Here is a 17165-nt window from a genome sequence, read left to right as displayed (position 1 = left end):
CGTCCTCCTTTATCTCGACCAGGTGGCACTACCGGCAACGGCGACCGGCTCTCGCTCGTTCCTTCTCCCTCGAACGAACCCGCGGCGCACTCTTCTTTATTATCTCTCTTCTCGTTTCTCTCGCGGATTCGATCGACCCCGCTGCGTGAAACGGCGCGACGCGACGCGACGCGACGCGACTCGGCGCGGCTCGGCACGGCGCGGCGCCTCCTCGCAGCAACGGATCCTATTCGAACCGCACACGACAGATGCAGGAGAAAACGATCCTCTCCGAGCGCACCCGCCTACTTCCCTTTTCGCCGACCCTTCGGCCACGCTCCGAGAGATACGAGAGTCACTCGGTGAACTCTCCCGGTGTCCTCTCGGACGGAAGGGGCGAGAGACGGGAGTCGGCTAGCGAACTGGAGCCACCGAGAGGGGAAAGGGATGAATGGGGCAAAGATGAGAAAAAGATAGGTCGAGGATTTTGAAACGCGTCCGACAGCCACGGAATCTCGAGAGAGAATGACTAAACGGCGGGAGAGCTTTTCATGCGACTTCCTTCTTCCTGTTGTAGGGCGATCGCTCGACGTTATCGCCTCGCGATACGCGCTTGGACAGTTGACGTTTCACGCTCCTTACGTACCCCTTTGCTCCGATTTCAGCTCGGACTTGGCGAATTTCTGCTTGACACTTGCAATCGGCTCGGGCTGTCAAGTACGTCCGTAAGCCCATACCCTAGGATTTCGCCTCTCAGTTCATGAAAGTTAATTTATTAACGATTTCTCGGTCCGGGAAGTAATTGCATGTTCGTTATAGATGTTGACCGTTCTTGAAAGGACGATAGTATTTTCTTTGATTGACGTGGACCGAGTGATATTTGGATTTATTAAATTTAATAAGCCTTCGTTGAGAGTTTGCGTCGATATTCAAAGATACAACGAGAAGCTAAATTGACTTGTATTGAAATACTTCGAATTCTTCTTTGGAAATGATATTCGAGACATGTCTTTTCTCGAAAGAAATGATGCAAGGTAATAAGAATAAGAAGTAAATACTCTTCACAAAATGAATTTCTGTTCGGTAATAACCTCGCATCGATTTTTAAAGGTAACAATTTCTTATTTCTGTAAGATAGAAGCATTTATAAAACTCATACTTTTAGTTGACAAAATTGTACTCCAACGCATTCGGGATTTAATAGCATATGCTTCAGTCGTTTGTTCCGCTTTAATCGTAGCGATTAATGTTCCATTTCCTATCGCGTTCCGAGAATACAACCCTATAAAATCTGAAATTAACGGTTAAATAAGCACGATAAAATAACATCGTTCACGTGACGTTGTCAACTGGTTGCAAAAGGATAAAAGAGTTATTTCATATTATTTTTTTGACATGTCGAAATATACATGGAAGAGGATACGAAAAATACAATAAATTTTATTACCTGTGCATTTGACCAGCCATCGTATTAGTATCATTCTGAACGCTATATTGTATGCAGGACCTCGTATAAATATAACTTGACGAATTTCCTTGAATGCCATACCACATCCGTACAAATGTCGATAAGGCATTATGTATATCCATTAAGTGCCATTATGGCTGAAACAAATTGTATTTATTGCAAGCCGTCTCCTATTATCAAAATATACAACGTAAATTATATATAAATTAATAAATTAGAACGTATATTTCATTAACAATCGAATCGGCTTTCCGTAAAGGAAATTTAATTAAAATCGCTGGCACAATTTTAGACAAATTTTACATGTACGGAGCAATTTAGTAAAAGAAAATAAGGATAATGATAGTTCATGTTGTTTCTAATTATAAGAGTTTATTCTTAGCATAGCGGTAAGAGTGTATTCCACATAGAACCATAAGACGTTAGCTGTATTGCTTACTTTGCACCATACATGCCCACTCTTACATAACGAAAGTCTTATGGATCGATTGTACTCACAATACTCGATTCAATGGTACTTACTAATGAAATTTAATAATTACGGCATCGAGTACAGTTTACATTAATATTCTATAGTTGGATGAAGGATGTCACTAGGAAACGAAATTTTGAAAAAATCATAAAGTTAATGGTTCAATAACCCACCAACAATTACATAAACACAAGGCAAGCGAGACAATTTCGTAAGGAACCAGTCAAAGACAATCAATTACTTGCATCGTATACTATAGTTTATGAACATAAGTCTACATAAAAAAGTCGTATTGTAGAACGAACTGTTTTAAGTTTAATATAAAAAATTAATTTAATCTTCGAAAGTACAGAATGCGTAGTCCGAATAAAATTCTATCACAAAACCTTCATTTCTCTTTATGAAACATCCCATTTCCTTTCTCCTTTTAAAAATTTAATAAATTATATTTATTCTTATCGACTTATCCAAGAATTCTCGAAGTAATTTATCTTAATGTATTATTTATAGAAATTTTAATACAAGATCGAGGATGGAAAATTGTCCTAATAAGATTGACTATCTAAATGTTAATTTGAATATTTAAATATTATGCCTTCTCCTGGCTGCAATAACTATATACGGAATACGGAATACGTCCCTTAATAACACAGGATGAAGTCCACAGGGTTAAATTTTGCATAGCGAATAATCCTACGTATAAATGAAGCAAGATAATATCACTGAAAAGTCAACATTTTACAAAATATTTCGTTCCTCGCGTGCAGAAATTATGACGAAAATTTTGATAAATTATAAGTGCAGTATACTTTAATTTTCCGGTATAAAAATATAACACATCTATTAAAACAATAATTATATGATAGAGTTCTATATGATTTTTCCTTTTTCTTTTTTCTAATTTTAGTTTAAGCAGGGCTGTAACGTGCCCCAGTTACTAGAACCGGCCTTCGTTTAAAGAAATGGATTATATTTCAATACACTTTAACAATATCAAACCGTATCTAAACTTGCACATTTAATCACGTATAATGCGAATCATAAGACATATAATTCTAAAATTTAATAAATTTCTGAAGCAAAATTTAGTTAATTTTCCTCGCGAATGAATTGTTACTTTGCAAGAATTAACAAATTTTTCTCCGCTAATAATAATAACAGAAATAATATCAATTGTTGCTATCAGATATAAGACAAATACACTTTTTTAACAACGTGTATACGCCGCAAACATACCTTCGAAAATTGCGAACAACTTGGTTGGTAACGTTTTTTATTAAATATTTCATTACAGGAGGTTAAAATATTTATAATGCATTCAGATAACAGAATTTACAAATATATCTCAATATTTCCATATGTATGTATATATATGTATATATATATATAAATATATATATATATATATAAATATATATATATATATATACACATCCGTATGCATATATATGCATATATATATACATAATAAATATCTATATATATACATATATATATACACAATATATATACATACACACATATATATATGTATATATAGTATGTATATACACATCACATATTTGTATGTAAATCTTTCTCTTTACCCCTACCACACTGTCTCATACATACAACGCGTACCATGCTCACACGCACGCAGTCATTCTCCCTTGCATACCGGTTTCTTATGTACATGACATAGAGTGGCACAAACTTTCGTACAGTATTTTTTTTTTTCGTTTTCGCATATTTTTTTGTCTCCCTATATCCATCATAATTTCATGTTTTTTTTCTTGGTTTCGTACCATGATCACACACTGTTTCCTTTATCGTTTTTTTCCCCCTTTTTCTTCAATCTTTTGCTTCATCGTCGTCAACGAAAGAGACGAAGTAGATCCTCTCTCGCCCAAACGACCGTCTACAAGAACTAAACGAAATTTCATCTCGCACAAAATGCATCCTAAAAAATTCGTATTGTGTTCGTTTCTTATTATTCTTCTCCTTCTTTTTTTTTGTATTTTTTTATCCGTTTCGTTACTCGAAAATTAATCGTACTCTCACGCTCATACATTTAAACTCCTTCGCAGCACTCTCTCCCACGCTTAAACTCGCTTTATCGACAATTTCCATCTAGAAACTATGTTGTCCCCCCAGACCCCCCCTCCGCACGCAACATCACAACTTGCACCCCCGATGCGGTACATCGCGACCTGCGTTCCATCGTGTCTATTTCATCCCCCACCCCCCTTCCCCTGTCCGTCAGAATTCTTTTTTTGCCATTTTTTTTTCTTTTTGTATACAGTGTCTCTCTTTCTCTCGTCCAAAGCACGTATTGTCTTCGAGAGGCGCGGTTTGTTTTTTTTTTCGTCGGGGCAAGCGGTCCGAATCTGTCGGTCGGCTCGTGCAAAACGTTTATGAACGGAAATGGTCACGAGCTGTGCTCGCGAAACGCAGCGGATGTACATCGTAATTGTAAAGCGCTTTTCTTTTTTTTTTCATTATTTTCTTTAAGTCACTATGCCGACGGTATTTCGATTAAGTGGCTGCGTACGGCGTACGTATAATCTCTCTCTGTGTACGTATGTGTATGCGCGTGTGTATGTGTACGTGTATTCGTTTTACGTTCCGCAGATCGGTGTCTCGTTTCATATGCGTGTTTTCGTTTAGAACATATATCGTTTTCTTTCTCTCGTTTTCTATCCGCTGGTTTTATACTGGTGTTCTGTACAATCCTAGCACGCTGCTCAATTACACCCCTGTATGTCCACAAAACGTTCGGAAAACAAAAGGAAAAACAGATACACCGTGGCTCTAGCCCTCCGTTAAGAAACTACTACATATTTCTCTGGCGTCACCCTCTCTCTCTCTCTCTTCGTCTTCGTAATTTCGTTCGTTACACTTTTGTCTTCTCGTTCTTTTTCTCGCGCGAGAACCGCCACATCGCCCTTCTCAAACGCTAGAGATGTAAACTATCGAGAAAGTTATCGCGTTCGAACGCAATGTCAAGTCCCGTTACGAACACCCTAGCCGATACAATATAAGTGGTAGGTCGTATCGTTCACGAATGTATACCAAAAATAATTGAGCTCTTAAAGTATTTCAATCTTTATAATTAAACGACAGTTAATTACTTGTACTTTAGAATTTATTATTATGTTTACGTGAATTTCGTTTCTCAACAGTGTCACGGGGAGAAGAAAAATGAACGGTCGGGATTTATCATCGGTACTGATCGACAGCGAGAATAAAAACGTTTGACGAGTGATGGATAGCTGGTGTTAATAGAAATTAGCGGCATAAAACGATCGCGTTGCTGAAACTGAAATCCAATCGTGAGATAACAAATGAAAACCGAACTTAAAGTTTGCACGTTAAGATGCGTCTACGGATAGCATCCGAATTCATCTTTTCTTTTTTTTTCATTTTTTTTTCGTTCCTGTTTTTGAATTGATCGTCGAGATCTTCACCGAGAAAATGAGAAACAACTTATTCGATGATCCAATCTTTCCAGAAATTTTACATCTCTATTTTGCAACGAATATAAAATATTACCATTACTATTATTACTATAATTAATATCAGTATTATCATTTCATTACAATTATTACTACTATTAATCTCTCACGGTTCTTTCCTACGTTTCCCGTTCAAGTGATATGGTTCTTTGACTTTTTGATTCGTTTAGGTATAATACTGATTTGATCAAGAGAATTTGAACTTTTATCCCCGAACCTTACAACAATGCAACGTATCGACTGCATCTAGCACGAGTCCCTTATCGGCCTCGTTTAGAATCATCTTTTGCTAGCTTTTAATTGCGCATAGTTGTCGTTCAACAAAGGAGTTTTAATTTCGCGCAGCACTTTCGCGATGCATCAGCCGATGAAAATAACTGAGAGATAGTTTTATAATTTCTGTTGTAGTATAAAAGAATTTTACGCAAGATGTCACGCGCAAATCAGCGAAATCGCATTTTCAAAACCTCAGAGACCAGACAAAAATTTCATTAGGCAGAAATTAAACAGTCTTAAGTAATGCATCGCCTGATTAATGTATCTGCTCCTAATGTGGAGGCGGTCCAAAGATTTCATCTCTACTCATTTAAACGGAATTATATATTTTTCGTGCAAATTTTTTCATGCCAATTTATGCATCTTCCTTTTACCTTTATGAGAAGTTATTAAGGTACTTGCGTAAAAAATGAAGTAGTTATAAATATATTTAAGCTTCAATATTGTATTGGTACGTTTTATCTAGATATAGGAGAAACGTTGAAGTACATGTAAACTGTTGAAATTGGAATATCTTTGAAACAAATCAACCCTCGCTACAGTTATCTTAACCCCTTGCCATACAATATCGTTTCAAACTCGCGAGAAAGACTCAAATTGAAATTAAGTAAGAGAACTGAGATTTATTTATTTAATTTCAATTTGAAATCTTTCTATTACAACTTTCTAAGTAAAATAGTTGACAACAGAAATATAAAATTTTATTTGGACTCAAGAGAATTGAGATTCATCTGAGTCCAAATCAAATTTTATATTTCTGTTATCAACTATTACACTTTAAAGTAAAAGTGAATATAAAAAAATGTGAAGTTCCCCTCTGTTTCTAGTAAATTATTAATAACAAAGTAATTCTGGGTGGTGCAGTTATGACATAGATCGTAGATTAAGTGGTTAATATTGTTTGCAAATTCGTAAATGTACAAATATATAATTCCGTTTAAACACGCAGAGATAACATATGACACCATTTAATTTTACCTAATGAAATTTCAGTTTAGCTTATGACAATTTAAAAATGTGGTTTAGCCCATGTGCGAGGACAACTTATATTTCTCAATATTTCTTTCAATGGCAATTAGAACGTGCAATTGACTATACTTAAAAAAGAAGTGTCATGTGAACGCAAAATTTGGAAAGAGAATAATTTTCGGATGTAGAACATAAAGTGAGAATATCGAATTTGCTTGGATAAGCGTACTAAAATCAATCAAATGTTGTGAACTGACTGTAATTGATACAATGATAACAGTAATTCGTTAAACTTCCTTCCAACAGAATTGTTTCAGTCAAATTAATATTCGCACTACGTATCGTGTCATTAGGCATGACATCACTAAAGCGGCGATATCCCTTTTATATACAATCGCTGGTCAGCAACGAAAGTGCAGAACTTCCTTTAATGTTACTTACAACATTAATACTATACAATCATACTCCTCTGAAAGGATCTATGCTGATGTTACTCTAAGAAATATTGCTTAACAGTTAAGACAAGAAAAGTCGCGCTCATCTTATTGCCAATGATACTATATAGCGAAAAGCGCTTCTTAACTATTGCAACGTCAACAGTTAGCAAACAGCAATAAAGTGGCGCCTTTTTAAGAATTACTATTGCTTTCGATAACACGACTACCCATGACTATAACATCAAGGTATAATCGCTTGGTCAACAATAATTTGTTACTGCTCGAAAATTTGCTGTATTACCATTTCATTTAATTGCCTGCAAAATTGCCGATATATGCGATAACGATTTACAGATTAACATTTTTTCATATCGAGAATTAAATTTATCTGGAAACATGAATTCCATTCAATTACATTTTTTTAAAGTTTGTCCCACAAATTTAGACTTTGTTCGCGAATCGATAATTTCTTTGTTCTCTTTTTCCCTTGAATTAAGACAGGCTTCTATACTGGACAGTTTTTGTGTTGTAAGTCGAAATAGAAAGAAATGAGGAAATTTATGAAAGCTTGGCGTTATTCTTTTGCTCTTGTCAAGCAACACATTTACATCTATGACACAATAGAAACGAGACTTTTTCGTTTAAATTCTGCTTAAGAGTTACTCTGTCGTTTCCCATGGACGCTACATTTGAGGACTGAGCACTTAAAAGATATGAAGAAACTTTACTTTTTTTTTGTTATGTTCAAAGTTGAATAGATGTTATTATTTAGAGCTTCAATAATTTCTCATCGGTCACAGCCAAACTTTTCGAAACTTTTCTTAGATAGATTTAAAGAAACCTTTATTTACTAATGGTAACAAAATAAATGTCAACCTTTGCGTTTAATAGACCGACATAAAGATGCTAGATATTTACACGAAAAAAAAGAAGAAAAAAATGGCACTTTCCCTAAAGATCACCTAAAGACCGAACCAGCTTCCAGTAAATGTGTTATCAAGATTCTTAGAAAAAATAAACAGAGTTTGTGTAACATACATATGAAAATTTTATAGGTAAATTAATTAATGAATTTTCTGCCTCTTTTTGTCTAGAAAAAACTTTCCACGTTATAACAACTAACGTTGTCATAGCACACTTTTCCAGAAGAAATATTTTAAAAAATCAATCGAATATAATAGAAACATCATGAGCATCCGACTTTCATTGACTGCTTGAAATCAAACTTTCGGCCCCGATCATTGACTCAAATCGTATTATCTTATCCGAAAATTCTGTTTTGTGGCTATTAACTAGCTGCCGAAATGAAAACGATTCCATTACCAACCGAAAGAAACACTTCGGAAACTTTTTTTGTAGCAGGAAACTATTGAAGGGAAGTTTCTTTAAATGCATACGTACTCGAAGTCACACATATTCATTCTCAATCATTTTGTATAGCTTTTCATTCCATACTAATTAGGTATCTAAGATCTACGTGACATAGATCAGGTGCATATTACGAGAACCTTATGATTAAACAGCATAAACCATCGTAGATATCGGGGCTAGTCGAAAATTTTGCCAAATTATTCACTCTAATATACAGTTTGATTAGCACACACTAAAGATGTCACATTCTTGTCATTTCAAGTCGGCTTAAATGCAGCAGCAATTTGTTGACGCGGCGAGTACAACGTAGATTGCCACTCCACTTACACCTAACCACTAGCACATATTCGAATTGTTATTTTCCTTCCCTTCCTTTTTTCCGTTTTTTCCTCTTATTCTCCATTAATTACTAACAAGGTTCTAAACGCATTTAACACATTAGCTTACATTTAAAAAAGATGGGCGATCAATAAAAGTCGTATAAAATTGCTTAAGTTGCACGTGATTGCATGACTATTTTGTATAAATAGAATGAGTTACTTGTTACTTAGCTAACTATCCGTAAGTTAATAAATGAGTGGTGAGCGGCGTATATTTGTAGTTTTATACACACAGGAGCGCAACGGCAGCTAAATGATCGAACACTTATGGTTTGTTGTTCTCTCATCCTTTCTTTCTTTCTCTCAATCTATTTACATCTTTCTCTCTCTCTCTTTCTCTCTCTTTCTTTCTCTCTTTCACTCCCTCCCTTACTTTCAACTAATCATTCATACTTTCTAACCCTTTTTTTCATTTATCTCATCCTCGCTATTCTTTTTTTTTTAGTTACATTCGTTCAAACATTGCGTACATAAGAATTGAGAAAATATATACACATAAAAACGTCGTGGCGCAGTAGCGATAATAGAAGTAATAGTAATAGTTTAAGAGTAATAGTAGTAATAGTGATAGTAGACATACTAGTAGAAGTAAAAGTATCAATGATAAATATAGTCAAACGTGATAGTTTCACCTAATCAGAGCACAATGCGTAGTTTTTTTTCTTTGCGTTTCGTTTATGGCTATGTACTAGAGAAACAGGGAGAGAGATGGGTGGGGGTGGGAGAGGGGGTAAGTAGCCCAATAGGTATTGTTGGAAAGACGCGAGTCAATACCTAACACAAATCTTTCAAAGTGTATTCTAAAAACATAGATAATAACATCGGATGCTGCGTTATGCTTCCTTTAGTTATCTTTCCCCTTTGTACACGACGACTACACATCTTTTTACAATCATAGTTAAGAATAATTTCTATCATAAATAAGAACTTGTAAAAAGTATACCTGGTACCGTGAATCGCGAAATGTCCTCTGTTAAAAAATCGTCGTCCTGAATGTAAGGGATGTCTACAAAAATCACCGAAAACTTGCACAAGGAGCGATAGTAGTCATCTTTTGAACAGCCCTTGGGTTGTATTACTGTGGCGGGGTCATGGTAATAGTGGCAATGGGAATGATAATGATAGTGATAGTAACAGTAATTATGGTATTGACGATGGTGGTAAATTGCTGAGTGGTCTGTAGCAGGGGATCACTTATCGGAACTCGGGCACTCTCCAGGTTGTTTCATTATGCTGTAGTCTAGACGGTACTGAGCTGAAATTGAAAGTATGCTTTGTTGTATATGAATAAAGAAAAGAAATGTGGAAAAAACAGTTCCACTGATTTACTGTCATACAATCCTTTCAATATATAACACGATCGTGATTATGTAAGGATTTGATACCAAACGCGTTCAAAGTAACACCAGATAAGTTTTTAAACCCTATAATATAATATTATACGATCGAAAATATGTTTTCGTTTGCAATTTCTTTTTTTTAACATTTTAATAATAGTGAAGACAAATTCAATGTCTATCAGAATTTCCATTACCTCATATAAACAATGGTTACAGACTTGATCGTGTTCATATTGTACACATTACTATTCTTTCATTAAATATTTCTAGAATTTCTTAATACACACGTTCAGAGTGGTACTTGATTAAGTTATTAATATTACATGAACAAAATGTGGTCTCTTGTCTTCATATTTCTCATAGTACTATAAGAATAAAAGCATATGAACTCATTTAAACAAATTTTATGTGATCATCTAGTTTTTGAAAAATAAAAATTTCTGTAAAACAGATTAAAACTTTTCATGCATCTGCACCGAATATACTAACAGCGGAATTATTAAAAAATCATTGTCAAAAGTCCTGTATATAATTGAATAGAAACGTGTAAACAAGTTATCTTTCGTATACAGTAAATGCGATTAAAAAAAATCGTTTCGAACATTAAATGAAAATTGCTTATAGCAAATAGGTATTCTGTGGACAATAATCTTAGATATAATGAAATCAATATAAATAATATTCTTTAAGTAAAAAATATAAGAAAACAAATGTCAACAGGAAATGTAAAAATAAAATATCTAAAACTAACCTTTTTTGGTAATGTCCTCCATTGTTTGATCTTTACAATCAACTGCGAGGTGATTACTACTGCCACAGTTATAACACGAGATTTTCGTTGGTGGGACGGCAGCTGGTGCGTATGTAACAACTGGAGTAGGTGGTATATACGGTGCCTGTACAGGTGTTGCGGCAGCATTTGGTGGCGGTGGGGGCGTTCCCCCTGAAGGTGGATGTCCAGGATACTGGTACATCATTTCACCGTTTGGTTGATACGTGGTCGGATAAGCTGGCCTTGCATACGGTCCATGTGAGAAATTAGAGTAAATACCACTACTCGGTCTCAAAGTGGAGAAATGACCGTGCGGCAGATACGTGACCTGCGAATGTGATGGTGGTGCGGGAAAGGAAACGCATTGTGATAAGTTCGGTGGTCCACCGCCGTTCACCATTTGATTTTTGTGACGCATCACATGTGCCTGATTTCTTCTAGTACGTTGCCTTTCCGGGCCCGATTGTATAGGTTGTTGAGGTGCTGGATGTGATACTGCACTGGTAGAATGTACTGGTGCAGAGCTAAGGTGATCTGTAACTGATGGTGCATTGCTCTCGCTTCCGCTCACCCACGGTGCTGCTGGAGGAGTTTCTGGCGGAGACCTACTACCAGTACTGTCAGAACTACTACTCTGCGAACAATGCCTACTGCTCTCAGGATCTAAGTTTAAGGCTTGTAACTGCGTCAAACAATACACATGTTGCGCATTGCACCTAAATATTTGAAATTTATATTAGCTTGACTCGTTATACCATTGTTAATATGTATTGTTCTCTTTGTCTTTTTCTTACCTTGAGTATCGATTCTGTACTCCAGCAACAGGTAATGTAAGACAGGCGTAACACGGTGCGTTTTGTGCAGCATACATCGGTGGTGGTGCAGGATACATTTGTATTTGCGCGGGTTCTAACGGTGGCATAGTAGGATATCGCCGTAAGTTAGGAGTAGCTGCATGATTATGATGATGATGCATCGCTGGATGCTGTTCCTGTAACGGTATAGACTTACTACTTTGATTTCCATTATCATTCATCATCTCTGGCATAACCTGAAAAATTATTAGCTCAAACGTTATCCGTATAATATCTGAATGGAATTAAAGTACATGTGCATTGATATAAAACACTTTTTAAAATTACCTCATTTTCTATTGAATCTACTGCTGCATGTGTCGCATTGCTAGTACTGTCCAATTTTTTGTCACTAGCAATTTGATTTAAACCATTAGTAGTTTGACTCTTCACTATACTTCGTAATTGTCCCACTGCATTTGTTGTTAATCCTATTTCCCTCAAATCTTCATCGCTCATCCTTCGAATCTGTACTCAACATTTCGTAAATAACATAATTACTTTTATAATACATTACACAATATTATATTTTACTCGAGTTTTTAATTTATACGAAAAATAATGAATACAATTTTTTTAAGTCAAATTTAATCTAAAAATAAAAATAATTTAAAATAAACAGCATTTTGAAATATTCTTGAGCAATCTTCAAGCTCACCTCGTCAAGAGAATAATTCTGCAAGTTGCCTTTGGAGTTTGGCATTTCTTTTCCTAGTGTTTCTCGTAATGTGTCACCAGAAGTTGAAGACCTCAATCGTGGTGGTGGTGGTGGCTGTTTAGATTGTGGTGCTGCCGGTATTAAGGTAGAAGAGGCATTTTCTATGGTATTATGCCTTGAGAAAGTGGTAGAACTACTAATTGGCAAGGGAACAGAACGTGATGGCAGCAATGGAGGTTGACTAGGATGACTCCTGCTAGTACCAAGTGCAGGAAGTGGCGGGAGGGAATTGGCATTTGAACTGGAGATGCTTGTCTGACTGTTAGAGGCACTCGTTGACGTTAAGGTGTTTGAAGTAGACTGAGTCACTTGCGAAGAGGTCCGTGGCATTGTATTATTCCTGCGACCCATTGGGGAATTACTGCGACTAGGAGATCGAGACTGGGATGGCGACGATTGACGGCTGACTAAGGGGGAAGGTGGATAAGCCAACATGTCGCCAGTATGATACATCACTTGATTCCCCATCATAACCTGACCTGTCCATGGTGGCATATGATTTATCGATGAAAAGCCAAGATGAAGATATTGTGCTCCACCACCCGATCTAATTGGCATTTGTTCTGGTGTTGGTAAACACAATCCAGGTGGAGGCATGGATAGACCAGGGGGGACTCCAGTTACCATGGTATTATTTCTCATTGCAATATCTCCTACAAATAATAAAACAAGATATATTAGTAAATATTAATAATACATGCGCATAATATGTGTATATAGAGGTCACTGCTGCCTTTTTTAATGTATAGTAAGTTATTATTGTTATATTGTTAGTAATTTATACATTATGAACATATACTATGGTATAAATTACCATGATAAGTTTGCATTGGAGGAGGTGCCATCAAGCAACTACCTTGCACTTCATTGTCCATTAATCTTTCATTTGTACTCATACATGGTGAACACCCCTGTTATAAAAGAGATACGTTAACAAAGTAAACGAAAAATTAATATTTGTTAACATAGGTACAACTTACATAAATTTTTAATTTAAGAATTATCGTGTGTATAAGAAATATATTTATATAAAAATTTATATATACTTGTGCCTGTTTGTATGATGAATTTGATTTAGAAAGATTCAAACGAGATTCCTCCTCTTGAAGTTTTATATAAATGTTGCCAAAGATACTTTTCTGCTCATATGTAAATGCTGGATGATTTAAAGCCATTGTATACAGTAAGAGCAGTTCCTCCAGCGGTTGGTCATCCGGTGTGAAGGTGGTCCCGTTTAGTAGGTTAGAGATCTCTTGATAGTCAAAATTTGACAGGTTCTTGTATAAGATCACAGCACATGCATAATTACAAGAATGTAATAATGCCATGTAGAGAGCAAGTTTCCGTCTTGTGCGTTTATCTGCTACTCCTAACGTTGTCAGCTCAGCAAGATCGGAGGCACTATTCGCATGATGTTCCGTATCGCGGAGGTCATTGTAATCCCGCTTGCCAATATCCTCGACACAAGTGCCAAGGTATCGAACTTCAAATGGCAGGCACATGTTTAATAACGTGCACATGACATCGATACGTTTATAACTACACAGACAAAACACAAATATAGAACATATTACAAAAGTATTTTGTAGCTAATATAAAAACTTTGTATGAAAACAAACATTAATGCATAAAATTACTATAAAGTAAAAACACATTGTTTTCCTTGAATGTATGATTTAACCGATTGAAATAATTCATAGTTGCATATAAACTGCAATGAGATAATTTTACTTTTATATTATATTTAATGTGAAATTATAAAATAATTTTTGGTTATCCCTTCCTTATTTAGTTATTTGTTATACAAGGAAATGAGATTGTTGCAATATCGATAAAAGAAAAAAACAATTCAATGAATATATTAAAAAACTAAACTATCATAGTTGTAATCAATTATAAAAACAACAGATCACTTGTAATGAGAATTATTTTTTCATCATACTTTCACTCACTAAATGATTTTCCTTTATGCCATACTCATAAATATGCCACATTTGTGGTTTTGGCATCGCTGAAACAATATAGTAACTGACATTCATAAATAAAGCTTAAAGTAAAATCACTGTTGTTGTACACCACAAACATTTCTCAGTTTGGCACAAATTTAAAAATAAAAGAAGAAATTTGACAGACAACTTATTTCAAAATGCAAAAAATTTCATATTCATTGATGTAGTCGAAGGGTGACAATATCTCAAAGGGTTAATAAAACATAATGAAAATTAATATTCTATCATATATATATAAATTCTAAACTTATTAAGTATTAAACATAGTAAATGTATTCTTACTTTTCTTACCATCTGTTATTATTAATATTATTATTATTATTATTATTATTCAATATTAAATATAAAACCATAATTTAAAATTCGCTTATCAAATCATATACAATATATTATATTACATTATATATAATACACATAAAATATGTTTAATTTAAATTCGCAGAAATAATTATTTCTTAGTCGACAACATAGTTGTCAATTTAAAAAAGAAAATGTAACAAAATTAAGTTTATTAAATGATTATTGCCTACGAAAATTTCACCACTATAGTTATATTTTAAAATATTGAAAACTATAAATTTATATGAATGAAGTTGTGTTTAAAACATTTTCATATGTATTATATACGTTTGATATCATTTTAATATACATTTCAGGATATATTCATCCAAAGATATACTTATCATTTTATAATGATGTAATTCAATCGATCAGATGCAATATAATTTCATTATCTTGAATGTTGATGTTATCAATGAAGTTTAGTTACTATTTTTTCACTTATGATCAAAAAACAATTGAATTGACCTATATAGTAATGTTTATATTTATTATTAAGTTTGCATCAATTTGAATTCCTGCTTAAAATAAAATATTACAAAATGCATATTAAATTATTAAGACCATAAATATTGTGTATCATTGTTATTGAAAAAATTTAAATGAAAGTAAAAGATATTCACAGTTTACATTTGTTTCCTGTATTTTCATATTTTTCCATAATATCCATTTAAGAGATTTTATATATTATTATTATTGCTAACTTACATGCTCTTATAAACACTTATATACAGTTAGATAATCTTTTAAACACATATAAAAACAACAATCTGTTCCAGATTTCAGATAATAACAACTGTAACACCTTGCAAATGATTTAACAAAATTATTTCAGTTATGTTTGTACTATAAATTTAGAATTCTTACTGTATTTAATACTTTTTAATGTTATCCATAAAAATATTAAATATTTAATTGATGAAGATACATTTTATATACTTTAAATAACATATAAAGGTTCATTAAAAAAAAATGCAAGTGACATTGAAATTTTTGTGAAGAATAATCTCTTAACAAATTTTATGAACAATTTTGTTATAACTTCGGTAGTCTTATTAAATAATGCTATAAAATAAACTATTTAAATGTAATGTACATAAAAATAAGAATACTGTCTTCGTATAAAACTATAATAAAATATAAATACATTTAATTTCAATGATATTAATTTAATAAATCTTTAACTGTTCAATAAGAATTCTAAATCCTATAGATATTAATATAAATAAAGAATAACGTACATTATTCTAGATTATTTTGGAAAGTGAATATCAACTTGTTCTACTGTAAGTATATAATAAGTTATGGGAAAACATAGTTACTACCATACATGGTATTTCTGTGTAATATATAAAAAAATTACATTTCCTACACTCAAGTGAACTAGATATCAATGAAAATGAAAGTGTTCGTAATTCTGCAGTTATCATTACATCCACCGTATTTTCTGACAAAAGGAGTGAAGATAAGATCACGATAGGAAGTTTTTTTTTGGTTAGCTCGAAATTTGGTAAGAAGGATGAGGAGGTCACGGTGAAAAACGTAACAGCACGTCGAGAAGAAAAGAGTTTTAACATGTTTATGAGAAAGAAAGGAGAATATGGTATAAACCAGGAAAGTGGCTACTGATATTTCCATTACCTGGACAGATTCCCAAACCATGATACCACGTTCTCCTTACACACCATTGCCAGACAACATTGATACCACTTGGGCTGAAGAAAGCGCCGATGCGGACAGCTTTGGCGCCTCGGGTGTTGCTATCAAGTGACAATCACGGCGGGGCCTGGCACAATAACGAACTAGTTCCAAACCGTTCACGAATGTGCAAGTCTCGTCAGAATCCGAGGACAATTAGCCGTGATGAGCACATCAAACGCACAGCGGCGGCAGCAGCAGCAGCAGCACGGCGCACCGTGAAGTATCCACATTCGCGGCAGCAAGCAGAGACAGGCGCGACCGACCGATGGATGAAGATGACGAGCACCAATAAACGAACCACGCGTCCATAAAAAATCTCGCGCAAACGAGCAACACGATCTTCTCGTCGAAAATAAAATTCAACCTCCGCAATTATCCCTGCTGCGTATGCTAATTCTCACTAGATGTTCTGAATCGAAAATTCGAGTCTCGAGATCCGTTCACATGCTCGCGTTAAAAAAGGCATCGGGTATTTGCTCCATCCTACCGCAAGGCATGATCTCATGTGAGCGACACTTGTACGTGCCCAGCACTGTATTGGCCGTCGCGGTAACTATCGCCAATTGAAAAATCTCTTTAATATTGA

General features: G+C 34.5%; 1 protein-coding gene and 1 long non-coding RNA gene across 2 annotated transcripts; both read right to left on the bottom strand.

Moving 5' to 3' along the window:
- Window positions 1-98: 98 nt before the first annotated feature.
- On the bottom strand, window positions 99-1572 carry LOC143175115 (uncharacterized). The gene is made up of 2 exons (XR_012999763.1): window positions 1427-1572; window positions 99-1270 (listed from the first exon to the last, which is right to left on the bottom strand). It is a non-coding gene; the product is annotated as an uncharacterized LOC143175115 (long non-coding RNA).
- A 1848-nt stretch (window positions 1573-3420) lies between these two features.
- On the bottom strand, window positions 3421-17060 carry LOC116427729 (uncharacterized). The gene is made up of 8 exons (XM_031978429.2): window positions 16520-17060; window positions 13577-14069; window positions 13345-13441; window positions 12471-13183; window positions 12101-12280; window positions 11753-12009; window positions 10938-11674; window positions 3421-10101 (listed from the first exon to the last, which is right to left on the bottom strand). The coding sequence occupies exons 1-8, from the start codon at window positions 16564-16566 to the stop codon at window positions 10037-10039; spliced, it is 2589 nt and encodes an 862-aa protein (XP_031834289.1). The 5' UTR covers window positions 16567-17060; the 3' UTR covers window positions 3421-10036.
- Window positions 17061-17165: the final 105 nt, after the last annotated feature.

The sequence above is a fragment of the Nomia melanderi genome, chromosome 11 (genome assembly GCF_051020985.1).
Source record: "Nomia melanderi isolate GNS246 chromosome 11, iyNomMela1, whole genome shotgun sequence".
NCBI classification, from domain to species: Eukaryota; Metazoa; Arthropoda; class Insecta; order Hymenoptera; family Halictidae; genus Nomia; species Nomia melanderi.
Note: the sequence above shows the minus strand (reverse complement) of the source record. Positions and strands in the feature narration are given on the sequence as shown.

What these genes read in the sequence shown, in the direction of transcription:
- LOC116427729 (XM_031978429.2), bottom strand. Translation starts at nt 16,566, where the DNA reads ATGGTGTGTAAGGAGAACGTGGTATCATGGTTTGGGAATCTGTCCAG. An exon ending in AGAATTATTCTCTTGACGAG is followed by an intron (nt 12,281 to 12,470) that starts GTGAGCTTGAAG and finishes TGTTGAGTACAG; the next exon opens with ATTCGAAGGATGAGCGATGA. An exon ending in GGAGGACATTACCAAAAAAG is followed by an intron (nt 10,102 to 10,937) that starts GTTAGTTTTAGA and finishes TTTCAATTTCAG; the next exon opens with CTCAGTACCGTCTAGACTAC.